Source organism: Lichenostomus cassidix, chromosome 2 (assembly GCF_008360975.1).
Source record: "Lichenostomus cassidix isolate B80296 chromosome 2, HeHo_3.0, whole genome shotgun sequence".
Lineage (NCBI taxonomy): Eukaryota > Metazoa > Chordata > Aves > Passeriformes > Meliphagidae > Lichenostomus > Lichenostomus cassidix.
Window position 1 is genome coordinate 43,973,169 of NC_139482.1, and position 26,421 is coordinate 43,999,589.

Consider the following 26,421-nt stretch of genomic DNA (forward strand, 5'->3'; position numbering starts at 1 on the left):
GAAGATGCTACAGCTCCTTAGAAGCTTCCCCCCACAGCAGGCAGTGTAGAGCTAGATATAATTAATCAAATAATTATCAGCCCCCTGAGAGCATATATTTCACTTTCAACAGGAAAATGGAACTGTAAAATGTTGAAAATAAATCTTTGCTTTCTTTTTGCTTCAGGACCTCAAAACCAGCCTTGATGTTGCTTGGAGCACAAGCCACAGGATGCTCTGGAACAGCCCCAAAATGACGGAACCACAGGATGAGTTTGGTTGGAAAAGACCTCTGAGATCATGGAGTCCAACCCATGACTGAACACCAGCACGTCAAGCAGACCATGGCACTGAGTGCCACATCCAGTGTTTCCTTAGACACCTCCAGGGATGGTGACTCCACCACCTGCCTGGGCAGCCCATTCCAATGTGTAATCACCCGTTCTGTGAATAAATTCCTCCTGACGTCCAACCTAAAACGCCTCTGGTATAACATGAGGCCATGTCCTCTAGTCCTGTCGCTTGTTTCCTGGGAGAAGACACTGACCCTCACCTGGCTACACCCTCATTGCAGGAAGCTGTAGAGAGCGATAAGGTCACCCCTGAGCCTCCTTTTCTCCAGGCTAATCACCCCAGCTCCTCATAGGATTTACACTGCAGACCTTTCACCAGCTCGGTTGCCCATCCCTGGATTCGTGATCCCACAAATCCCACAAACGCTACAGATTTCTCCCAGCCCGCCCTCAGGGCGCGGGGCAGGCTCAGGCCCGAGCCGGCGCACGCGGCGTGGGGATCCCGGGGAGGAGCCGCTGGAGCGCGGCCCCGCCCCCCGCGGCTCCCCATTGGCTGGCGAGGCTATATATAGGTGTCAGGCGAGATTGGGCTCTCTTTCGGCTCCGCGCCGCCCGGGCCTCCACACGGCGTTGTCAGCGTGAGTCGGGGCCGCCGGGCGGGGGGCGCGGGGGCGGTGGGGGCCACGTCCCCCATCCTGTGATAACACCGGGGGGTTCTGTGCGTCCCTCCGTGCGGCCGGGCCGGGCCTGGCCAAGCCGCGGGGAAAGCCGAGGCCTGCCGGGTGTAGCGCGGGAGGAGGCCCAAGATGGCGGCTGGGCGGCTGGGCCTCGTGGCGCGTCCCCGCCGGGCTGAGCCGGGTCTGTCTGCCCGCAGGTTCCCTGTCGTTGCTTCCAAAGGGAAACCCCACAATGTCCGGAGGCCTCGATGTCCTGCAGATGAAGGAGGAGGATGTCCTCAAATTCCTCGCTGCCGGGACCCACCTGGGAGGTACCAACCTCGACTTCCAGATGGAGCAGTACATCTACAAAAGGAAGAGCGATGGTAAACCGGCGGGATGGGTGTCCCGGGTTGGGCAGCTGGGATCTTGTGGGCAGAGCTGGGAGAAGCTGGAAAGTGCTAGTGCTTGACCTCTTTAGCATGGTTTCTCCGTGGCTTTAAAGGAGCAGATGCCCTTGCTGACAACACAGCGTTAACTCAAAGAAGCAGAATGAAATACAGATTTTGTAACAATTCTGCTGGTTCTTGACTATTTTGGTTTTGGAATTTGGTAAATCAATCACAGCTGGTTTGGGCAATTGTGCTAGTTTTTGTCTATATTGATAAAATGGTTTTAATATCTCAATAGCGACTTCTGCTTGTTTTTATTGCTCTTCAGCCTAAGCTGCCTTCTGTTAAATTATTGAAGCTCATACCAGGCCTAGATTCTTGATGATAGGTACTGGAAGTGTGCTACATTAAAAACACGGGGGTGATTTTCATTGGAATAGCTTTCTGTTAACTAGAATTAGACTAGAATGTCTTCAGTTTGAAAAGGACATTAAGATGCTGGAGCATGTACAGAGAGGGGCAGCACAGCTTCTGAAAGGCCTAGAAAATGTTATGAGGGATGGCTGAAGAAGATGGGTTTGTTTAGTCTTGAGAAGAATAGGCTCAGGGGGGACCTCACTGCTCTCTACAACTACCTAAAAGGAGGGGCCAGCCTCTTATACCTGCCAGCAGAGGACAAGAGGAAATGGCCTTAAGATGAGACAGGAGAGCTTCAGATTAGATAATGGAAGAAAAAAGTTTTCACTGCTTGGGTGGTCAGACAGTGGAATAGGTTGCCCAGTCACCATCCCTGGAGGTGTTTTAAGAGGGACCTGGATATGGTGCTGGGTGTTAATGGTTTAGTGGTTACACTGGCAGTGCTGGGTGAACAGTTGGATGGAATGATGTTAGAGGTCTCTTCCCACTTTGATGATGTTTTTATGAATTTTGGAGTAACCACAGCCATGTGACAGGTTTAATGGCAGAGGAGTGCTATCCTGTTTTAGATCTTGTGTTTGCTGGCTGCTCTAAAGCCTTTTGTTGCCTATAGGTATTTACATCATCAATCTGAAGAGGACCTGGGAAAAGCTGCTCCTGGCAGCTCGTGCCATTGTTGCCATTGAGAATCCAGCTGATGTGAGCGTCATTTCTTCCAGGAACACTGGACAGGTACAGACATCAGGAAGCCTGCAGTCTTGAAGCGGGACTCCCTTGCTGGACAGTGTCAGCTTGGTGATAAAATGCAATAAAACTGTAGGACTGCTTTCTGTAAATGTGTTGATTGTGTTGCAGTTGGCAGCTTAAAACAGATTAGTTAAAACCTACTCCCCATATGAGGGTGTTTGATAACTTGGTTTTCTTCCATATCCTCCTTCTTGCTGGATTTCTGTCATATTAGTGGCCAGTCCCCTGGTGGCCTTTTCCCCTCAGAAGTACTGTGGGTCATTTGCACTGATTTTTTGGAGACAGTAAGCATCTGATACAAAAGTTGTCAAAAAAGAAATGTTCTCTATTATTGAGCAAGGTGTAGTAACTGGTATATTTGTAATTTTGACTCTAAATTTTTAGCAAAATCATTCTGTTGTAGAAGGTGATAACCTTTAAATCTATTTAGTCACTGGAGTTTGTGAGCTTAATTTCTTAAGGTAACTGCAGGTGGGACCATATATGTTTAGGGAGATTTAGGGGTGGATTTCTGAAGGAAAAGCTTGGTTTCCTGTGGGTTTGACTTGCACACTATTAAAGCTTGATGCTGAGGTCAGTTTCTGGCCAATGAGCTCTCAAGTGTCGGAAGTGTGCGACAGCAAAGGATGGCAGGGTTTTCGCTAACGCCAGGAGAGGGGCTCCCTCTAGGATTGGAGTTTGATAGTAGGCCCTGCCACATGCCTCACAGGTTGGAAGCTGCTGCAATTGAGTAAGAACTGCCAATTGCTGTTTTAATGGACACAGCTACAATTTGGGTGTATTTACTACTAAGCTTTTCCTGTACTTCCTTAAAGTTCCTGCATAAGGAAAGTATGTAGAAATAATGGAAGAAAATTTACTTTGCCTTTTCCACAAGGTTTTTGTTTTATTACCTCTTTTATGATTTGATTATGAGAATTCGGAGTAGAGCTTGCCAATAACGTGAGGGGAAGAAAAGGGTTTTTTCCTGTATCCTGACTTCCAGCTTTGCTGGTGGATATGATCTTTTAAACTATTTGTAGAAACATTTTGGTTTTTCTCCATTTGAGGTGGTGAGCCTTGATTTCACAGGAATTGAAACAGATAGTTCAGTTAAAATTTTGTGCATGTTCGCTGACAATGCCTGGGTGACCTGGCTGAAATGCATGTTTCCTGCTTCATCTTCTCTGTGTCCCTTTTGCAGCGTGCGGTTCTGAAGTTTGCTGCTGCCACTGGGGCTACTCCTATTGCTGGGCGTTTCACCCCTGGCACCTTCACAAACCAGATCCAAGCGGCTTTCCGTGAGCCACGACTCCTGGTGGTTACAGACCCCCGGGCTGATCACCAGCCGCTGACAGAGGCGTCCTACGTCAACATCCCCACCATCGCCCTGTGCAACACGGACTCCCCGCTGCGCTACGTGGATATCGCTATTCCCTGCAATAACAAGGTAACGCTGCCTTGTGGCATTCCAGGCAGCTTCTTCCAGGCCATGTCCTCGGCTTCCAAGGTGGATGCTTTCTGCAAGGGAGGGTTGCTTGTATCTCACGTGTCTCCTGGGGAACGAGCTAATTAATGACTCTCGCAAACTGGCAGGTGGGGAGGAGGAAATAAACTGCACACAGTTGGAGCTTGGAGCTGAGGCTGGTTTCTGGCCAAGGAACTCTCAAGTGTAGGACGTGTGCTATAGTAAACTGGCAGGACTTTTCGCTGACGCCATGAGGGTCTTGGTGGCCCAATGAGTGGAGTTTGATAGTCATTCTTGCCACAGATCATGAATATGAATGAAGGATAAAGGGAACTGATGGAGAAACTGCTCTGAAACATTATCTTACCAGAAATCACCTGAAAGATAAAGTCTAGGAAGATGAGAAGCTATCTTTGATCTCTATCTAGATGTCAGTCATCAAAAGAGTGTAAGACACATCTGAGCATGTGTGTAAGCTTCGTTTATTTAGTCAAGTTTTCAATTTCTTTATTCTAACCTATGTGGTGAGTGTAATCCTTGTGTTTTGGATGAGATTGACATGGTGGGGGTGAGCAGTGTGAAACTCTGTAGCAGCAGAGTAACTTCAGGCCCTGTTGCATACAGCAAATTCAGATGCTGGTGACTGAAGAGCACCATGATTTCTGCAGAGACCTGAAAATGTGACTGGGAACTTGTAAAGCTGCCCTTTTTTTGAGTCCAAGTACATACGTTTAGGCATTGGCAAGTGGTGTCTTTCTCTCTCCAAGCACAAACCTTGGACTGGGTATTAATAAGTCCTCTGCTCTTTCTGCAAAGGTTTAGCTTTACAGCAACTCTTACCTACTTTCATCTGTTCCAGGGAGCCCACTCAGTGGGTCTGATGTGGTGGATGCTGGCTCGGGAGGTCCTGCGCATGCGTGGCACCATCTCCCGTGAGCACCCTTGGGAAGTCATGCCTGACTTGTACTTCTACAGGGATCCTGAGGAGGTAGGAGCTTCACGGTGGGAAGTGTGTCTCTCTCAGATGTTTTGCTTGTGCTCCCATCCCGTGGTCTTTTGTGTCTGCTGTTGAGGACAGGTTTTGCCAATTTAAGGATTGTACTTCACGCTTTATTGTGGTGGTTGGTTAATTATATTGCCAGCTGGTGCCTGTTGTCCGATATGTGATAGTAAGGGTTGTGTTCCTGGGAGACTCAGGCTGGGCTCTTCCATTGCAGATTGAAAAGGAGGAACAGGCAGCTGCTGAGAAAGCAGTCACGAAGGAGGAATTCCAGACCGAATGGACGGCCCCAGCACCTGAATTCACTGCTCCTCCTCAGCCTGAGGTTGCAGATTGGTCTGAGGGAGTGCAGGTCCCATCTGTGCCCATCCAGCAGTTCCCCACAGGTCAGTCTGGGGAGGTGTCTGGAAAGGGGGTGAGGGGTATTGTGGGTGGAAGGAACTGGGGAGCACTAAGTGTTGTTGTCTTTGTGGTTGCAGAGGACTGGAGTGCCCAGCCTGCCACTGAGGACTGGTCAGCAGCTCCCACAGCCCAGGCTACCGAGTGGGTTGGCACTGCCACAGAATGGTCTTAACTTCAGCCCTGCTGTACTGTGAGAGAAATAAAGGCTGGTTTAGTACACACTGCTGGTACTGCTTTTGTAAACTGGTTGGCTAGTGACACGTGTGGGAAGTGTCCTCTGTAGGGCACAGTCCTCAGCCAGGGGTGGGGTGTCTGTTACATCCTGTTGAGTGGAGGTGGGGGCTGTGGATTCTGTCCCTGCCTGCAGCAGCTCGCTGGGCTGCCCCTCCTGTCTGCATCAGTGTCCAGCGCTGGTTTCACATTTCCCACCTTTCCTGGCTCCACCCCGGTGAGGAGGCAGCTGTGTGTGTGCTCTCCAGAGAGGAGGTGGTGACATGGGGCAGAGTGGTCTGCTTTTGGGTGGGTTTTTTTTTTAGCAGCCTGGCTGTGTCCACCCAAATGGGGTGGCATTTGTTGCTCTGCCTGGGGTTTCACAAGTTTGCAGGGTGAGGAAAGTTCTGGTGACCAGGTGTGGGAGTTGGCCTGACCTGCCCAGTGTGGAGAACAGAGCCCTTGGAGTGGGAGCTGGTCCTCTGATGGAATACCAGCTTTAGCATTGGTATTGCCAGTTCCTTCCTCAAAAATACTCAGTAATCTTCAGGAAAAAACACGGTATTAATTCATTTGCTTTAGCTCTTTTGAGGATTATACTGCTGTGATTATTAGCAATAATGGGAGGTAGGTTCTTCACCAAGAGAAACGGGATTTTGTTTGTTGGAGGTGAAGATTGTTCAGATTGGATCCTTTTTTCCATATTGCTTTTGTCACAGACTCTCCTTATTGTACCTTCAGCACTGCCAAGCAACCTGTAAAGAATGTTTTCTCTTGGCACATGTGCTCGTTGTCATTTTACTGTAATATTAGCAGTAAAAAAAACTAAAGCAAGCTATTAATATTATTGCACAATATCTGTCCAAAGGAGGCTGATCTTTCTTGCTTTTGTCTTTACAAGACAAAGTGATCAAAGGTTTTGTTAATACTGAGCAGCTTTCAGCTGAGAGGCATGGGAGCACTTCACCATTTGTTCCTCAAAGAGCCCTCCGTTCTGTTGGTGCACTGTGTGATGTGTGCTTGTGGCACATCCTCAAGTGCTTTACTTTCCAGCACCCAGCAGGGGGAGGCTCCTTCCTGCCCCCTGAGGTCTGTCACTTGTGTGTCAGGGTGGGTTGAGGGCCTTGTAATTTTGGGACTATGAGTGGGCATTGTAGCTAGAGTGGAAACAGCCTGTACATCACCTGCTCATTGACTCCCCAGATCTGACATTGCACCGAAAAATTTGTTGGCCTGGACTTTCTTTTCACTCTGCCAAATTAAAAATTTCCAATCTCAGAGCTTAGTCTTACCCTTCCATACACTGAATCTTGCTATTACTGCTACTGTGTCACCATTGTCCCTTTTCTTCATCTGTTGTGTAACTTCCTTCGTGCGAATGTGTTCCAGTTAACGAGTATGTAGAAGTCATCAGACAGCTCCTGTGTGGGTGATGGTGGTGTTTTAAATCAATCAGTTCTCAGTACTTGCTACTGAAATATTTCTTGCATGTTACTGGAATGTGGTTGTTTTCATTGAAGTATTTCCTAAAGTATTCTTTTGACTTTCATGATTCTGTCATTCTCAGAACCAAGCACTGCCAGTGACAGGTGGATCTGCACAGCCTGGTCAGGAGACAGATCTCTTCATGTGGATTCAGATTCACCTTGGTGGGGTAACTGGGGTAGAGTGGGAGAGCTCGTTTGCTTGCAGCATTGCAGAGGGGATGAGTATTCGTTGCAGGAAGGCTATGATCCTCAGCATGCCGGAGGCACAGGGAAGGAGAGGTCTTGGCACAGGAGTGGAGATGGCAGCAGAGATGTAGCAGAAGATCCTACGTCTGCCAGAGCTTCCCCTGTGGCAAATACCTAGCAGATGTAATCTCTTGAGGTAGTGTAGAGGAATAGGAAGAGGAGGTAGGAGTAAATCCTAGAGACACTGGCTTGTTTATTGTATTTTTTTTCTGACAGGTGCAGTGTTGGTGTTGAATTAGGACAGCAGAGAACTTGTAACTGTGCTGTTCTGGATTGATCGGATTTGACCCAAAATGGCTTAGGTGGAGGTGTCTATATAGTGACAGTTTCCATTGAGGGTCATAGTGTTTCCTTTCTCTGTGACCATCTCTTTGTGTTTGATTTGGGTTGATGGAACTGGGTTGAATGGGACCAGGGGGCTTCTTAGGACAGCCTTCTTCCACAGTTGGTCTCAACAGGAACTGGCTGGTGTTGCTGAGAATTGTAGAACTCCTTTGAAGAAATGAGCTTTTGAACAGTCCTTGCAGTGTGGTCCATGAATCTGTCATACACACATGCTGTCTAATTCCCTCCCTAATTTATATGTCACCATTCACAGATGTTCCTTTTCCTCTCCAGTCATTTCTTTGCCCAAATAATCATGATATTTTTAGTGTCCACATACTGTAGGATCACACCAAGGCTTTTCTTTTGCAGGAAGCAAAGGGTGTTATGCACGGTTGAAGAGATTAATCTCTTTACTTAAATCTAGGCTGCAAAATGTTCCACTCTTTGCATCTGTAGTCTGTTTTGCTTTGTGAAACTGTGGCTAGGATGTTTGATGCTGACTTCTGGGAGTATGATATTAGCCACATTGTGAGCCTATTTACTAAAATCAGTGCACCATGTAAATAAGCATGCAAAGGAAACATGCTTGAGGTGTGTGGGATTGATGGATTCACCTCACTGCACCTCCTAGGAGGCTTCCTCCCCACCCAGGACTATGAGCATGCAGTTGGAGTGGATCTTGTAATATGATTTTTTTTATTCCTTGGGTTAATTGCATTTTGGTGCGGATATACTCTACATGGAGTAAAGTACATGGTAAATCTGCAATTGTCATGAATGCAGCATTCTCCAAAGCTGTGTATCTTGAACCTTAGGACAGATGAAGCCTGTCATCCTGAATGCAAGTGTCCTGGCAGAGGAAATAAAAGCATTCCAGATTTACTTCATTATTGCTGTAGGACCCCAGTGTTGCTGGAGCATCCCCCCATTACCTGCAGCTGCCAAAGAGACAGCCAGCATTTCAGGCAAAGTTTATTCACTAGCCAATGCTTGGCACTACCAGCTCAGATCTTGCAGCCTCGAGCTTGTGGAAACCACAAAACTTCAGTGAAAACCTCATCTGCATTAAGACTGCTTGACAGATGAAGGTAGAACAGTGTTATATGTTGCACTGGGAATGAAGAATATCATTGATTATCAGCCCTGCAAATAGGCAGACTGTGATAAACACCTTGGGCATGGGTACAGTCTTGCTATGTTACAGCACTGGTTTTCTGAATTTCTTGCTTCGTGAGGCCCTAATTTATGAACCTGTTTTTATTTGCTCTCTTAATACTTGTGCTTTTAGGAATACTCGCTGCCATTTTCCTGCTGTGCAGCTTTGAAAGCATTTAATTTTTTTTATACATTATTCATTTATATGCTCAGGAGTCACTGATGCGGAAAACTACGTACTGAAGATACCTTTGTAGAATGTGTCTTTTCTGAGCTGCTGCTTAAACTCTCCATTTATAAAGCTAATAAAGACTGAGTTTAACTAATGTGTCTTCCATGTGACAGAGTCCTAAATATTTCTGTCAGTGGCTACATGATTGCTTTTACTAGTACTGTTCAAGCATTAATAAAATAAATTCTAAAGGGACACAGGATGTGTCCTTTAAAGTTATGGCTCCCAACCATGCTCTGAAGGCCAGAGAAACCTGCTTTAGTAGAAAACCTTAGTCTTCATGCTAAATGCCATTGTACCACGTGCAGAGGGGTTCCTTGGTTTGAGTCACACAGCTCACTTCATTTTGGTACAGTCTTGCTGGTGACTTGGCAGGACAAGGGGTACCACAGCACACAGACCCCCTTTCAGGGACAGCTTAAGTCCACTACCCTTAGTATGGGGCTTGGGTTTTAGCAGGTCAGAGGAGGGGAACAGGGTCTGTTGTATGGGCCAGAGTTGGATGCTGAGAACTGAAACAACGTTATGGTGCTCGGAGGGACAATACTTTCTCCCGCTACGTATGTGGGTCGGGGTCAGGTTTACGATTTCGCGAAGGGAGCTCAGCGTGACAAGTGCGGCACATTGCAAAGCTCAGAGCTGCTCTGCCACGGGGACAGTTGTGCCAGACTGGGGCAAGCTTTCGCCACAGCAGGGCGTGCTGGCACTGCTCATTGCCGTGCTGCATGGCTCCCGGCCGGCAGGTGGGTTGCACAGCTGCACAATCCGAGTGTGCGCATCGCTTCCCAGGCTCCAGCAGATGGGGCTGTCATTCCTGGTTTGCCCGCGTTCCGGCCGCTGCAGGCAGCGCGGCAGGAGAGCTGGACAGAGCGGGCACTCGGGAGGGAATGTGCAGAGCTATCCCTGACCGGGACTTCCCTGTAGCAGAATGGTGCCTTCTCACAGGGACCGTGAGATGCTTCAAAAAAACCCCGTACAACCAAAACCCTACTATTTTTATGTGAGTGTTAAACTTGTTGCCTTCCTGCTCAGCTGCAGACCTTGATCTTGCATTTAATATCTGTAAGGCAGCAAGTGTTGGGATTCTGCTGGCTGTGAGTGCTCCTAGTTGAAGAAACACTGTTGGAAACTTTCTAAATCATCTTTTCTGTTTGGCTTATTGCTTCCAGCATTTTCTAGAGTGACTAGTCTTCTCCCTAGTACTCCCAGGTATATAATTCACTGCACCTCTTGGCTTTGTTTATATAGGAAAACATTAGGCAGCACATGCAGAGAGGAAATCAGGTGTGTGCCCTTTCCCTTACTTGTTCTTTTGCTGTTAGAGGCTCTAATTTGAGAGGAAATATTTAAAGAAAAAGGCACCACCACTTATTTCCCTCTCTGCAGTATCTTTTCTGAAGGCTCCTTTAAGCCACGTGCCTGCTTGCAGCTGGGTAAGGTTTTACGAGCCCCAGGTGCCATGGGCTGAAGTGTCTCCTACCCTTTTCTCAAAAGGACTGGTGTGGGGTAGGAGTGAGTGTGCTGTTGGCTTTTCTTCTCTGCTTTGTGAGGCAGCTCCACTTTGTTGGCTTGCTAGTGGTAGCCAGTGGTTCTCCACCAGTTGTCTCAGAAGGGCTGAGAAGCCTAGCAACTAGTTTTTCTGATTTCACTGGTTCAGCCCTTTGAAAAGTTTTGAGATAAATTTTAAGTCATAGTTTTTTTGTCTAAGGCTGTCTCGGATTTCTTCTTGACTTCTGTGCTGTCCCTGCTCCTTGTTTTGTATTTTATTTTTGTTCTCTGAAAGCTACATGTTTGTGTTTATTGTTTCAAAATGAGGACTGGGATTTCTCAAGCTGTACCTTGAATATAGAAGCAGGAACTTCATTAAAATGTCAAATCTAAGGCTTGTGATTTAAAATATGCCAAGTTATTAACTCTGTGTGGTGCTCCATTGGGATAAGTGCTCTGTGAAGCCATTCTTTTGTGGCCTGTGCTGTCTCTGCTCCCCTGGGACCTGAGGGATGAAGCTTGCTCCATTAAGGTAAGCATCAAGCTTCTGCACTTCTTCAAATTTTATTTTAAAGGTTCTACTGTTACAAGAATAGTGGATTGACCTTCCCTTCTAGTGTCCATTGGGTAGGCAATGCTCTTCTGCTGCTAAGATAATTGCAACACAAAATACAGAGGGGAGCAATGAGTGCCTCCCATGGGGCAGTGTAAGCCGAGGGGAGCAGTGTGGGCAGCGGGCACAGAGCAGCTGCCTCCCTGCTCATCGAGGCTGGAGTGAGCTCAGCAGTTGTGGTCGCTGCTCAGACAATATGCTGCTGGTACTGGAGGGACCCCTGTGACAAATGTGTGTTTGGCACGTGTTCCTGGTTAGGTGAGATTTAAGAGATGCTGTTGAGGATGCGTCTGGGTGTTGTGAAGCCCCCAAAACTGCCTGGAGGCTGCCTTCTCACCTGTGGCCAGGTGGAGCAGTAGTCTCACAAGTAGTTTAAACAGATGTTACTTTCAGAGGCTCTGCCTTGCCTTCCATATTCTTTCCTCTGAATTCAAGGTCTGTTTGTGCCAGCAAAGGGGAAACCCTTTATGTTAGGTGGAGATTTGTTTTTTCTCCTGGTCTTTGGGTTGGAGGAGTACTGTGAGCATTATGCTCACCAACAGTGTGGTGTTTTTGGCTGTTTGGTGGATAACCAGTTCAGATATGCTACCTGGCTTCAGTGGCACTGTGGTAGTGTTGCATACCCAGGTGGTGACTTGTCTTGTTACAACACAATTAGTTCAGCTCCTCAGAGCCAGCCAAAGGTCTTTGAAAGCTACTTACCCTCTGTGTCACTGGAATTGGTGTTTGGGAGGACATAAAGTGCTGAAAGGGCATGTATGTGACACTGGACTTTCCCTGGAGATGGGTTACAACAGATTTCCACCACTTCTGCACAAGAGAATTGCTTTTGTCCATGGGTTAAATGCTCAAGGCAGTGCTAAGGGAGATGCTTCCCCACTGCTGGCTCTCTGCTGCTGTGGCACAGCCCCATCCCATGCGGGGATGATGACAGAGGTGCAGAAAGCTGAGCAGAAGCTGCAGAGAGTTTCCCAGGCAGAACTGCAGCTGCTTGTGAAGAAAACCTTGCCAGTGGCTCATTTGTTATATTTATAGATGCAGTATCAAAATGCTTCTGCAGCCTTTTCCTCCAAAAACAGCTGGGCTTCTTGAGGAGCAGAAGCTGAGTTTGCCAGGGCTGTCTGCAAAAGCTCTGCAGCCCTGGCCTTGGAGCTGTATCCATCCTGCAGAGCTGCTGATGGAGCTGGGAGACCTGCAAGCTGCAGCAGTGCTGGTGTGGTGGCAGTGAAGCTCCATTTGTGTTCAGGCAGTGTTTGTACTACTCTGTCCAAGCTGCTGTAGCAAGGTGCTCTGGCTAATAAAGAAGGCATGATTTTCATTATGGTGGTGCGGCTTTTTCCTCTCTTCCTGGCCCTGAGCCCTCCAGGTACCTTATTAAAATAAATCTGATAATAGATCTCATATTTTGAAGACCCTAAACATCTGCCAAAGCACTGAATTATTTACTGCTGCTGCTATCAAAAAAAAACCCCAGAAGTCCCATATGTGTGAAATGTTTCTTAATTAGAAGAAGGTTTGGATATGCAGGCTTTTGTAGGAAAAGCCTTGGCTCCCCCAAACAAATTCTTAAACTGCAGCAGGAATTTGCTTTGAGGGAGGGAGAATGGAGGAAGGAGGAGGACACAGCTGCTTGGGTGTTTCTGCAGCTGCTCTTCCCTGGGAAAATGAGTTAGTAAAGCCATTAAAATAATGTTCCACCTCCTACTAACCTGATCTGTACACTTGATCACTGTGATGTCTTGTCTGTCCTCAAGCAGTCCAGGTAACAGTACTGTGCTGCTATGGTTGTTTTCATTTTATTTTCAACTGAGCTGAAATTATTTTTTCTCCCTCCCACATTGCCAGGAGAGGGATGACATTGGCAGCTTCTGCAAGCATTGCTCGGTTCCTAAAGGAGAAGCTCTCCTGCTTTTATATCCTGCAGCTGTTTCCTTGCAAAGCTTTTTCACTGCCTTATGTAGCAGTGGTGGGTGCAGTCTGTCCTTACCCCTACGCTGGCCCTAAGGCAGGTGTAGGGCTGTTGAATTTCTTACCCTCCTGATTTCCCAGCACTGTGAGCTGGGTTAAAGGATGATAAATCCCACTCTGGCTGCCTTGGGCATGAGCTGCCGAGGAGCAGAGCTGAGCTCAGCACTGGGAATTCTTGCGTCCCACTGTTGCTCTGCTGCCTGGGTTTGGTCCCCAGGAGGTGGAGAAGTCTCTCAGTGGTTGTCCCTCTCCATCCCTTGGCTTCTCTGCCACCTTCAGGTGGCTTTTGTCCATTGGGTCTTTTCATGGGAGTTTGGTGCTGATGCATATAAAGTTTTTGCCTGCTGGGAAATGGCATCTCTCCATCCATCCCTAGGTGCCTGCCTGTTCTCCTCCCTCCACCTGCGTGCTTGGAGCACCAGCTGCAGAGGAAACTCTGTGCTTCAGTGCTTTCTAGTTTTGCTGTCAATCATGAAGGAGTGGTGCAGAAAATAATATCAATTCTGAAACATTAAAAATCCACTCATCTTGATCTCAGCGCCTGTGTGGATCCATGCACACGCAGACTCTCCTGACATTTGGGAGCTGAGTGGCCTCTGTTTGCTGAGGTCATGGAGGACATGGGTATTCCCTGAGTAGCACCATGCAGTACTAATTCAAGATTTAGAGACAATGCTCATGGCTGGGTTTGGATGTTTGTACATGTCTGAATGGAAGGGGACCCCAGGGAATTGGGTCCTGTGACTGCAGCAAAGCCAAGCCTCCTTGTGTTAGCTTAACACAGCATAGCATTACGTTGGTATAGTCCATTAAAAGCACAAGGCTGAGTTCTGATTCAGCGTCGATGAGTACATTGTGTGAGAAATGGGCCAGACCTAGAAATCCTGGGGTTTCAGAGTTGCTTTTTTCCCCAGGGAAAGACTGTATCTGAGCATTTGGGAGTGATAAAGCCTTGGCTGCAGATGAAGCTGGGCTGCCACCTGCCAAAGGACAAGCTGCTGCCTCAGGGCTCAGGCAAATGGCAAGAAAACCATGACAGAGAGGAAAAAAATCCCCACGGCTGTCAGGCTGGAGAGCTGATAGCATTGCATGCAGTATGAATCAAAATGGGGGGAATCAGTCTTTTAAAGTCTTTTGGCAAGCACTTAACTCTTTTTTTTTACCAGCACATTGGTGCTTTGAAGTGATGTTTAGAGGGGCAGTGGGGTCAGGATTCAAAGGTCCCTGTCTGACCTGCTTGGGTGGCAGCAAAAGCACTGATATATGGTTGCAGAGAGGGATCTGAACATGCTGGGGTGCAGGAAGGTGGGAGACCTGCTGTACCCACTGCCTGCTGGGGTCAAGTCAAGGGCCCACAGGACATTACATTGATTCTTAGAGCATCTTTACTAGTGTAGAAGTCACTCTGGTGACTGCCTCACTGGGTTTCTGCCAGTGCCAGTCTGTAAGTGTCCACCTTTGAGTGGTGCAGCTATTTCTAGAAATCAGCCATTGGCTTTTCTGTATTTGAGAGCAAAATGGAATCACCTCATTTTTGGCGAATTTCTGAAGTCTCCTTCTATCTGTTTCTCCCTTGTATTTCTTGTGATTTTTCTTTAAGATTCAAGAAAAGAGCTAGGTCTCCACAAATAAGCACAACACAGTATTTAAGCTCCTAATTCATCTGAGGAATCAGATACTTAAATGATTTGTTGGGTTAGACCTTTAAAGAAGAATCTTTTTCCAATCTGCCTCATGTTTGACCTAACCAGACTCCTTTGCTCCGTTCCTTGAAGGTGAACATTCCCAGACTGGCACTGGCAGAGGTCCTGCCCAGCCAGGCAGGAGCTCGTGGGGCTCCTCAATCTTGTGTGGCATGATAAACTGAAAAAATAGGAGTCTCTATCATCAGAAATTTTCTCTGGATGTGGGGAAGTGGCTTTTGGCTGCATTCCTCACCTGGATTTGTCAGTGGAATTTTCTCTAGGTAGGTCTCAGCACGTTCTGGTGCCAGTGCAGCTTGGGGCCCTTGTCCCTACAATGGCTCTTGTGGTGTCTGGAGCCTGTTTGTAGGTGAGAGGTTCCATTAGCTTAGATGTGCAGATGACAACCCTCCTCAGCACCCTGAAAAAAAATAAAAATCCATTCTCAGAGCTCTGGTTTTTAGCTGGTATGAGGAAATCCTCTCCCTAGTCCATGAGCAGAATAAGATTCCAGTGAAGAAAAGAGGTGGATTACACACAAGACCTCTGCAGCTCACATTTTCAAGCAAGGTGACAATTCTATTTCTGTGGAAGTTCAGAATGTGTGATAAATGGCTTTGTCATAATGCAGGGTTAGCTATAGGAGGAGAGGATAAAAGCTCAAGATGATCTTGACTGCTTGTTTGGAATAAGTGAGGTTATTGGGAAAAAGAATTCTGTCGGTAGTGGTGGCATCCAGTGCTTCGTGGATGCTTACCCTACTTACTGTCCTTCTGCAACAAAAAGCTGATGTTTCTGCTTTGGAGAAGAAAAGAAAATTTTATATTCAGTGCCTTGGTACCGAATATAAAATCAGTGTGTTCTTTGCATTCTTTTCTGGGTTTATGAGCAAACCTGTTTAATGGTGGCTATTATTTTCTGTTCATTGAGAGTACAGAAAGCAGTTTGTCTTCTATACAGCTGAGCACATTATGACAGAAATGTCTGAATTATGTTTTTGATCCTAAGAGAAGGGTGTACATTGTCATACCCTTCACAGCTCATGTTTAGCCACATGCTTTGCAAAATTGTCCTTTATTTTGCTGAGATTCCTGTTCATCAGTAACGCTGAGCAGATGCTCTGCCTGGCCATGCAAACTAAAAACTGATGCCCATGAGAGCTGCCTGTTTACAACCAAACCTAAAATAATTAAGCTTAGATATTTCCTTGTTTTTTTAACAAAACCTCTTGGATGCAGAATTTGAGCTAGTGGCAATACGAGATGTGAAAAATTTACAATGCAGAGGGCTCTTCTAGTCATCTATGAATGCAAGCTGTGAGCTGTGTGAGATGTTACTAGGAGACTCCCTGTACTCACCACTGAGCTTTTCTCTAATTTTTTTTCTTTTCCCTTGAAGTTAGACTGAGCCCTGGAGGAAGATTGAGATGGATATAGTCTTTCAACAAATGTTAGGGGCTTGGAAATCAATGCTCAGCCAAGGGCTTTTTGCTATTTCTAACAATAGAAAAATACAGATGAAACCAAACACTACTGAATATTCCAGTGAGTTTGTGGAGTTTAACCTTCAGCTGAATGTGAATAACTGGTAAATGGACTCAAAACTCCAAGAGACAAATAATCATTTCACTCAATATGAGGGCTGTGGGTTGGCATTTTTACACCTTTCACAACTGTTGTGCTCTGACAGAGGACCCCAATGTGGATTGGAGTCAGGGAAGAGAGCTGCCACTGGTCTGCAGGAATTGTCTGGCTGATACTATCACCCTTGTATCCTGAAGTCTCTGAGCTTGCAAAAGACATTGGTCAATGGGTGAACCTAATGTGTTATAATTACAGATAAGCAAGCCTTGAAGGATTAATTAGCTAATGGGCAGTTGTGTGCTCCAGAGATGACGAAGTGCTTTGGAATGCTCCATATTATTGCAGGTTGGATTCAGGGGCCTGATTCAGAGAGTATCCAAGTCCTGTAATAGTTACTCATCTGGTCTATGTTTGCCTCTGCATCTCTGGTTTTCAAAACCTGTCTGGAGTTCTTTATGCCTTCTTCATAATGTTTTTTGTTGCCTTTATATTTCTTTTGCACTTTTCTTCTGCGTGTGCACGCATGTATGCACACACACATTTCCAGCCTCTGTTTTCTAGCAGAGGGGAGTGAGACCTAAAGCCACATTCCCCCCTTTCCCAGTAGTGTTTCCGTGTGAGCTGAGGAGTGAAGAGAAGGAAAGTCCTCTTCTTTGATATTTCCTAAGGTACCAGAGTCTGCAGGGCACATGGGCTGGGCTGAAATCTGGGCACTGTGTTGTTTCTGTGACATCCTTCTGGATTAGCAGACTGGCAGCACCTTCTCCCAGCACTTTCTGGCCAATTTGGACACCTCCAAGGAAGGATGTCTCCTGGAAAAGGCCTGCTCTTGTCTGACTTCTCTCCAGTCCAGTGACTGGGTATCTCTGCAAATAGGTCAGCAGAGCCATGTTACACCAGCAACTCTCATGGCAAAGGGGCAAGACAAGACTTTACCTGGGACCCATCTCAGAGAAATGTCTTTCCAAGACCAGGAATAAATGTGATGAGAGGCTTCTCACATGGAGGCTCCCTGGGAAAATGACCAACCCTGACCATAGCAGTGTGCCTGAGAACACAACTGATTTTGAGCTGTGCACCAGGAACAGCTATTTCTAGAAACAATCCATAGGCTTTTCTGTATTTGAAAACAAAATGCAATGATTTAATTTTTAAGAAATTCTGAAGTCTGCTTTTATTTGTCTTTTGCTTGCATCTCCTGGAAATACTTCTCTAGGGGCTGTGGTGTCTGTTATAAAGCACAGACATCAACAAACAAGCTAGGTCTCTATCTATAAATAAGCACAGCACAATATTTAAGCTCATAATTTCTGTGAAAAAGCAGCTGTATAGAACATTTTGTTGATTAGACCTGAAAGACTGAATGCTTTATCCAGTCTGCCTCATGTCTGAAGTAACTGGACCCCTTTTTCCAGCTCCTTGAAGGTAGACATTCCCAGGCTGAAGGTCAAATGCTCTGTGCTCTGGCATGCCATAGAGAAGAGACAAGCTACTGGGTTTCCTGTTCTGCGCATAATATACACCACAAGATTTGTGGCATTTAGTGGAAAAAACTTGAAGTGAGAACCTTTTAAAGTTCAAATATCCCATCTTAACAGAACTGTTACTGGCTATTATTATGGATTTGGTTAAATTTTATATAGAAAAACTATTTTATAATTTTTTTATTATAAAATTTTATGAAGAACAACACACATGTGAGCACCAGATCTAAGCTGGCCAGGATGGGTTTATGTCAACAACAGGAAGAAACTGTAGGTGTGAAAGAGCAAGTCAACCCAGAGAAGATCTGCCACAGAGTCCTGGGAAGTCCTGTAGATCTGGATGAAATTGTTCTTAAACTGCAGCAGGAATTTCTAACTGGTTATAATCAGAAACTAGGCCAAGGCACTGTTAGTCTCTCAGTTGTGCTGGGTGGTGTTGCTAGACTAGGAATCATATCCGGGGATTGAAATGGTGCAAGCTGCTCTTAAACAGACTGTGAAAAGAGCAGCAGAGTGGGAATCCAGAGAAAGTGGTGGTGAGATTGAAACAAAAGGATGACAATCTGGAAGAGGTAGACTGGAGGAAAGCTATGACAAAGGACAAAATGCAACTGACAAAATCCCTTCTGGTAGGAATCCTCTACTCCTAGAAGCAACTGTCTTGCAGCTCAGCAGGGACACTCTTTATTTTTTTAAGAATACTAAATTCTTTAGGCAGAGGAACAACAAAAAAAACCCCACAACAAACCTTTGTTTAAATGATAGGTAAGCTCACACCATGTTTAACAATCAATGAAACCTTTGAAAGGACTGGCAAGCACTTGCTCCACAGAACAGTCACTGCTGTTAGTGGCCACAGGGCTGTGTCCTGTGTGAAGCAATTCAGCAATGTCACAGCTGATTTTCATTCTGACCACCTCCCATTTCCCTTGTGACCAAAATCAGAGCCGCCTTTGGGGGTTACAACTCCAGAGTACTACTAAGTGTCTAAACAAATCTGTGTTACAGGGTGTTGGATGGATACAGACCACCAGGAGTGGATGTCCAGCATGCAGCAATCATTTCCTACCAAAACTACAGCAGTTCATGCAGCACCTCTATTTTAGTGTCAAACAGGAGAAACTTCACTGAGGGTATCGAGCAGCCTGTGGGTAGCGTGGCAGCCCTCTCCCTCTTCCAGGGACTGCTCCTAGGGGATGTCCCCATGGCCTGGGTGGGCCAGGGTAGGGTGCCCTAATGCCCAGTGTCCGTGGTTGTGTCACAAACGCTTGCGATGGAGGGGTGAATGCTGCTCCTCTCCTGCTGGCCATGGGGCTGCCATCCAGGGCTGCTCCTCTGCCTGCTGTCCTGGCAGGGCTGGTTCCGTTAGGAGACTCCATTTTCTTTTCTAGAGCAAAGATTATGAATGTTATTTCCTTGGGAGTAAACACTGCCTTTTGTCTTCTCCCCAGTGGCTGCTGTTTCCTCTCTGTGCAACAACCAGAGTGTCTGGGAATTTGTATTTGAGCATCTGAGTGAAGAAACCATTAATAAGACCATCCACCCCCAGACAGCAGCCAGTGCATGTCTCTGCTGTTCAAGCCCTCTTTTCAGGTTCTTACTGATGTTTTTATAACACCTGATAATCCTACCAGCCATGCTGGTACACTTCTAGCCATGGGGTGGTCATGTGTAATTGCTGATTTTAGTCTTTATTTTCAGTGCACCCAAAATGCTGCCAGCACTATTTCCATTTAAATGAATGCCTGGGGTCTGCTTTGGAGGGAATATGTATTGGGTTACTCTGAACCTTCCAGTTTGTCTCAGCCCATCTAAATTTAAGGGGGTTATGGTGGCACCAGTCTGCTTTTCTCATCTGTGTCAAGATAAAATCAAAATCTTCGAGATGATTCTCACAAATGAGAGCAGGAGGCTCTGGCAGTCAGGAAGTGGCTGGTTGAGATCAAGTCTGGAGGATCCATTTTTTTTGAAAATACCCAGATCTTGGTGCTAATGCCTCCTCCTGGTTCTTTCTGCCCAGCCATGGACCCCCACAGCAGAGCTCACAGCATGCATTTATTTACCCTAAGACCTAACCCAATCCTGTGAAAAGTTTCTGCCTCATTCACAACAAATTTTCCAATGAAAAGCTCAACTCAGGAAGAAAAGGTCTGTGCCTGACTCAACTCATCAGCCCAGAAACAACACTGGAGTTCAAACATTGTTCCCAGAATAAATTGCTGGTTTCATGACTGGCATGGTTAATAGCTGGGATGTGAATCATAAATTTGGATTACAATTCCCATGGTGACAAGCCTGTGTGAGATATAATCCAGTCTAAAAATGTGCCCTTCCTGGGTGTCCATTGGCAGGTGAACTTCTTTGATTAGACAAAATCTGTGCTGTGGCACTCATCCAGTCCCTTACTAAGGTGTATCCCTCCAGTTTCTCAATCCTACCCAGTCACTTTGGTGGCTAAATGAGCCTTTTCAGAAGTGTTATGGGGATATTGTTTAATTTTTACCCTCTGGTTCTTTGGGGGGACTTTCAGTCTTCGTACTTGGCGTAAGTAAATCCTCCAAATCTTGCAGCATAGGGTTGGTACCGGCTTTGTTGTTTCTCTTGTTTTTCTCCTCTTCACGTTGCTGCATCAATGAAAACCATTTGGTTTAGTTAAAGACTGCAAATGCAATCTAGGAAATGGTGGCCTGGTGTTGTGTTGGCCTGGCTAAGTGTTTGTTTGCATGAATGCCACCTCTTAGCCAAGTTCAAGGTGAATCTTGGTCTGGTGACCAAGTGTTTCCAGGAAAGAAGGTACATCCCAGGCAGGACTGGGAAACAACAGCTCTGCTCCTGTTGGGGCAAAGCACTTGCTAATAACATGGTTTAGGTCTGTCAGGCAGTCTGTGTGTTTCTGCAGCTGCCAATCTGCCCTCTCTGGTGTATTGGTTTGTTTTAAATGTGGGCCTCTTCTGAGAGAGGGTGTCAGGGATAAATGGCAGAGGAAGAAGGTATGACAGCATTGGGATGGGCTGTAGGGCTGTCTTTGGCTTTATTTAGGGCTCTTGGCATATATTTAGGGCTGCAAAAGATTTTCTTCTGGATGGTGGAGGTAATCTGTACTTTTGGATAGTGCTGGATCCTGCTTTGTGACCCTGTTGGCCATGTTCACAGCCAGGTTGGGCAGCATGAAACAGATCAAATGCCCCAAAACCCGGGCATGCTGTAGCACATGTTCAACTCTTACAATACTCGAGGATGCCCCTTGCACCAGGACTCTTCCTTTAAGCCATGTGCAAGAGTGATTCATTCTGAATTTGAGCATTTGAATGTAATTTATGGAGTTCCATTTCTCAATGCTCACATCCTCACTTTTAATGTTGCAGCAGTCTCTGCTTTATGTGATGTTTTGCTTTCTGTGACATTGCCTCCTTAGCTTGGAACCCATCCTGTGCCAGTGAAATGGCTGATACCAGTCCTTTGACAGTATCACATCCTCTCCTGATGGAAAGCTTGATATTTTGGGCACATCTGTGTCATACAAAACAACACCAGGATAGAGACCCACCAGAAAATCTCTGGATGAAACAGATGTTGCCAGAGCAGCACAAGCCCTGGCACCAGGACACCTTTGCTGTGTCTCATTGAGACTCATTCTCTGAGCAGAGCCATGCTTTTTCAGGTATTCTGCTGCCAGACCTAATTCATATTAGTTCATGGATCCATATATTATGGTCCTCTACATGTTGCAACCTCTCCCAGTTCTGGGTATCATGAGGTCCAAATCCTACCCTGCTAGTTCAAGTCATTGCATCTGTCTATATCTTGTTTTTTCCATCTGCACAGCAGGGAGAGCCTCCTTTGTAAAGTGTTTTGAGAATCACTGGTAAAAAAACATGTTATTGCCATATTATTATTTATGGCTCTTTTCTCTTCAACTTGTACAAAATCTGGCTGTGTTTTTTGATGAGCTTATCATTGTTTCTGGGAAATCTCAGACACCAAAGTATTGCCTGAACTTCGAGGTAACTTACTTTTGTAGATGGAAAGCACAGTTTATGGGAAAACTACCTGTAGTTCTGATGTATGAAATAGCAGGCTATTATGGGATGTGACCACTCTTTGCAGCTAGACATTAAATACCATCAGAGGGGACTGAACAAGCATAAAATATGTTTTCTTGTCTCACCAGTGTGTTCAAAAGTGGTTTAAAAGCATATGCTATGCATAAAAATTGAAGTACAAAATATTTCAAAGGTGGCTTTGCCAGACCAATACCTACCATCTGCATTTTCTTCTTCAGCTCTGCATTGGCTCGCTGATAGGCTTTGGACACAGCATTCAGGTAATAGATGGCAAGGCTAGAACACAAAACATGTTGCTGTAGTGATACAATCGGGGGAGAGAGAAAGTTTCCCAAGGAAGGAATATTTAATTTTTTGCCTGCCTTCTAATACCTAGTTTTCCCACCAGCTCTCTCCAAACTGCTCGTGGAGGCTCAAGGCTTAAAAAAAATTTGGGCTGCCTGTGGCGTGGATAGCCGAGATGGGCTGAGCCCATCCAGTAGCTCACTTCTGCTCAAACAGAAGAAAAATGACCAACCTGTTCTTCTGCCCTTGCCTTGGCTGGCCATGGACTCCCTGTGCTTCCTTTGCACCAACAGTGGTGAAACCAGTCACCAGCCTGGAGATGAAACTGCCTCCAGGTAACCCAGGGACCTTTGGGAAAACTAGGAAACCAGGGAAACAGTGGTAGAAGAGGGCTTTGACGCCTCTCCTGAAAAGCAGTGCTCAAGGTACAGTCCTGCTTCCCCTTTTTCCAGGACCAGCTGCATCCTGTATCCCTGGATGGGGTCCCTGAGAGTGAGCAGAGACAGAGACTGAGAGCAAGCAGAAGCCAGGTTGGAGCAGAGCCACCAGCTTTTGTTTTGATTCCATCTTCTTCAAAAAGGGCATGCCAAAGCCAGGGGAAAACTGAGCCAAGCAGGAGGGAACTGAAAGGCAAACGGGGATGGGAGAGGGCATGCTGGCTGCCAGCCTCTGGCAAACAGGGAGGCTTGGGCTTTAAAACATGCCCAAGTGTCTGGGTCTGTCTTGCCACCTCTGACACTCACCAGCCAGTAATGTTTTGGTAGTGAAAAAATGTCTCCTCCTGCTCCTGTGGAGTGCTTTTATTTTTCTAAATTATAAACATCATCTGCTCAGTGACTCCAAGCCATTCCCAGGAAAAGTACCAGCGTTCAGTTCACTACCATAGTTGTTTGGGTTTTTTTTTAAAATAAAGTAGAAAATTCTCTTATAAAAGAAAAAAAAAAAAGATAGGGAAAAAAAAAGGTTTCCTTACAGTTCATAACCTGCTTTTGTGGTTCCAGCCCAGGTTCAGCAACCTCAAACCAGACTCAAGGATTTCATCAACTGACTCTAAGCCCAGCAAAGCACTGTGTACTGGCATATTGATTTCCAGATGAAAGATCAGGAAATGGTACTTAGGATTGTCTTTCTTGAGGCTTTTTCCTGTCTAGAGGAAACATATTTGCTTTCTTTTGCCTAACATTAACCCAAAACTCAGTCTTGGTGATCTGGGCTCTCTGTCTGCAAATCCTCTTGGAATTGTTTTTTCTTTTTATTCTTCTGTAAAGATATGATAGTTTTATTTCTTCTATGTTATCATGCTCATTGCCTAGAAAATATTACTCTGTAATCATGGCTTTCTGGCTGCTTTGCCATTTTTCATTGTGATCAGGCAGGATGTAAACTGCCAGAAGCACCCCTGTTTTCATAAAGATAACTACAGCTGGCTATTCAAAGCTGCCTGGGATGCTATATACTGTGTTTCTGAGCTGCTTTCTTCTGTTCATTGAGTAACTGAGCACATCCATTTCCAGTCCTTTTGCAATTCTTTCTCACCCTCTGCATTAGTGACCAGTATCTCCTCTAACCACCAGAGCTTCCTCCCCTGCAGATTCCTGGAGCATTTAATAGAGCATTGATGGGAAGCATGTGAGCTCAACAGGTCCCTCCCTCACTCTGTCTCAAGGCTAAGCCTGAATTTCCTCTTCCTTGGTTTATTGCAGGTTTATTGCATAAGGGAGGTTGAGATTAGCCAGGACTAAACTGCCCTGAAGGGATCTTGGGAGGGAGAGGGAAAAGGGACAATGATTTCACAGAAAGGTGATTTGGGGAGAATGCTTTTGGTGGAGTCAAATCTGCAGGGAGTCAGGCATGTTTGGACTGGGTTGTCAAAGCAATGCTGAGGCAGCCTGTGTGATCCTCCAGGGAGGACACCACTGTCCTGGGCAGGTCCTACAGGTGTGCTGGACTTATTACTGAAGTTCTGCTTCACACTGCTGATGCTGGCTCCCAGAAAAGGCAGAGCAAAACCAAGTTCTCCTCTGAAAGCCAAGTCCTGTATGCTGCAACATGAGGAGCTGTAAACTTTGCTGGGGAATGGAGTAAGCATTAATAAATGGAGTTTATCCCCTTTCAGTGGGGTTCTTTAGATCTATTTGCCTCTAAAATGAGTCTGGGGATGCACCCTGGTGTTTGAGCTGTTTAGCATGGATGTTGCATGGCCCTGTATCCTGCTTTCAGCTGGGATAGAGTAAATTTATTCTCAGTAGATGTTACAGTGCTGTATTTTGGATTCAGAACCAGAATGGTGTTGATAACACACTGATGCTTTGCATTTTGCTAAGTCTTGTTTATTCTAAGTCAAGGACCTTTTGTTTCATGCTCTGCCAGTGAGGAGGTACACAAAACAAACTGGGAGGGGGCATAGCTGGGACAGGTGACCTGAACTGACCAAAGGGGTATTCCACACCATAGAACATCATGCCCAGTATAGGAACAGGGGAGTTTCCTGAAATGGGGGCCAATCTGGTTTTGGGAAGGTGGGTCTGGCATCAGTCAGTGGCTGGTAAGCAACTATATTGTGTGTCACCTGTTTTCCCCTTTTTATTATTATTGTAATTTACCATTATTACTGTACTTTACTTTGGTTTTGATTATTAGACTCTTCTTATCTCAACCTACAAGTTTTGCTCTGATTCTCCTCCCCATTCCACCAGGGTTGGGGAGAGAGAGAGGAGGTTGTGCAAGCAGCTGGATAGTGCCTAATTTCCAGCTGGGCTTAAACCATGACACCCTGGTACTCCTCTTCTCTGATTTACTGCTTCCCCAGTTCTGGGGAGAGTGTGGGTCACTGTCCTTTCCTAGCCTGCATAGAAATTTTAATTTTCCCCCCTTCTTTATGCAGCAAAATGCTTCTGTTTTCTGCTGGGAAGCTCTACAGGCCACATCTTGAAATCCCACTCTCAACCTGAATGGGATTATGTTATGTGCCCATGGGCACAATATCTCTGATTCTTCTTTCTCTTTAGTTCCTATTTCCTTTGTCCTTGGGCAATTAGAAGCAGGACAGTAAGTTTGACACCCATGTTACTCACTGGACCCCATCATTGTTTGGGACCAGGAGCTAAGAACTGAAATAAGTAGAAGATGTATTTTGGGTTGCAGCTAGAAAAAAGAGAAGGTGTTATCATGGCTAGAGAAAATTACTTAATTCAGTCTGCAGAAGAGGAAAACACATTTTTGAGAGGCTGCAATCAAAATCAACAGACTGTCCATTTATGATCCACCTGTTGCTCCTTGTAGAAGCTATTTTTATTTAGGCTGGATTGTAGCTTGCCTTGCCAGCTGGTTTGAGAGCTTCTGGCTCTCTACTCACCAGGACTTAATGAAGCTGGTTTCAGTCTTTTGGAAAACTGGATGGGGCTCATCATAAGAACTAGCTGCAGCTTGACCCTGTCTGCCTGTCAACACCACAGCAGAAGTTGAAGATTTTCAGAGACAAGGCAAGAAACTGGGCACTTGACCGCAAAGGAGAGGAGAAAAGGGCCATTGCCTTAAGAAACAACTTCGTTTGGTCACTGGGATTTTGTCTGGGATTATCACAGGCAAGGTGAGCTGACAAGCAGTGCTTCTGCAAGGCTCCTGATGCTTTCAGGGCATGCAAGAGCTGCTGCCAAGGGGCTTTAAGTCCAGGCACCATGGGGGAAGCCACTTTTTTAGGGCTGTGACTCTCTTGGGAGCTGAACAGCTGGAACTCACAAATGTGTAATACATACAGGCCACACAGGCAATGTTTCTGGATGGGAAATGAAGACACTTCATATCCATGTTACCTAAAATGTCTCTCAGTTTTCAGAAGGGAATCAGAGGCAGAATGGTATCTCTGGGAGAGATGGGCTAATGGTAAGGCTGTGGTGTGATAATAGCCAAGACTAGGATGGTGTGACAAAAGGCATCTCTTCAACAAATAAACTGGATTTGTGCTGTTACTTGTCCCAGCTGTCAGTAGAGGAAAGGGCAGGAGATTGTCACTGGAAAAAAACTCCATTATTTTCAAAGGTATTCCTCTCACCCATCAGTTTTTTTGGGGGTTGCATCAAAGCCTCATAAACCTGGCCTGCAGCCCTTTTGTAAAGGTGGCCCATTTGGGGGTGTGCTAGTTCTGTAGTCTTCATTTTGTGTTTGCAGTAGCATCTGCCAGTGCTGCTGTGAAGCCCACAGGAATAGAGTCCATAATATCCTTGGCCATACTAAGGATGTCGTGTGAGACTTCTTGTCTCCTGCA

At 46.0% G+C, this 26,421-nt stretch overlaps 2 protein-coding genes and 2 non-coding genes across 5 annotated transcripts in view; 3 read left to right on the forward strand and 1 right to left on the reverse strand.

Moving 5' to 3' along the window:
- The first annotated feature begins 828 nt into the window (after positions 1-828).
- RPSA (ribosomal protein SA) lies at positions 829-5,552 on the forward strand. Of its 2 annotated transcripts, XM_085051319.1 has the most exons (7): positions 829-910; positions 1,147-1,314; positions 2,351-2,469; positions 3,668-3,913; positions 4,791-4,919; positions 5,149-5,317; positions 5,411-5,552. In XM_085051319.1, exons 2-7 carry the CDS (start codon positions 1,182-1,184, stop codon positions 5,503-5,505), a joined length of 891 nt encoding a protein of 296 aa, XP_084907445.1. In that variant the 5' UTR covers positions 829-910; positions 1,147-1,181; the 3' UTR covers positions 5,506-5,552. The 2 variants fall into 2 exon arrangements, with proteins under 2 accessions (XP_084907445.1, XP_084907444.1); XM_085051318.1 differs by having other exon boundaries at positions 5,149-5,552.
- On the forward strand, positions 3,029-3,186 carry LOC146441266 (small nucleolar RNA SNORA62/SNORA6 family). The gene has a single exon (XR_014850485.1). It is a non-coding gene; the product is annotated as a small nucleolar RNA SNORA62/SNORA6 family (small nucleolar RNA).
- LOC146441267 (small nucleolar RNA SNORA62/SNORA6 family) lies at positions 4,078-4,236 on the forward strand. Its single transcript, XR_014850486.1, has one exon. It is a non-coding gene; the product is annotated as a small nucleolar RNA SNORA62/SNORA6 family (small nucleolar RNA).
- Positions 5,553-18,057: 12,505 nt separating the features above from the next.
- TMC2 (transmembrane channel like 2) overlaps positions 18,058-26,421 on the reverse strand; it is a 30,118-nt gene continuing 21,754 nt past the window's right edge. Inside the window, exons 16-18 of the mRNA XM_085051320.1 lie at positions 22,070-22,148; positions 20,312-20,432; positions 18,058-19,195 (exon numbers count right to left, since the gene is read on the reverse strand). Coding sequence (XP_084907446.1) covers positions 18,933-19,195; positions 20,312-20,432; positions 22,070-22,148 — 463 coding nt within the window. The 3' untranslated portion in view covers positions 18,058-18,932. The remainder of the gene's footprint in view (positions 19,196-20,311; positions 20,433-22,069; positions 22,149-26,421) is intronic.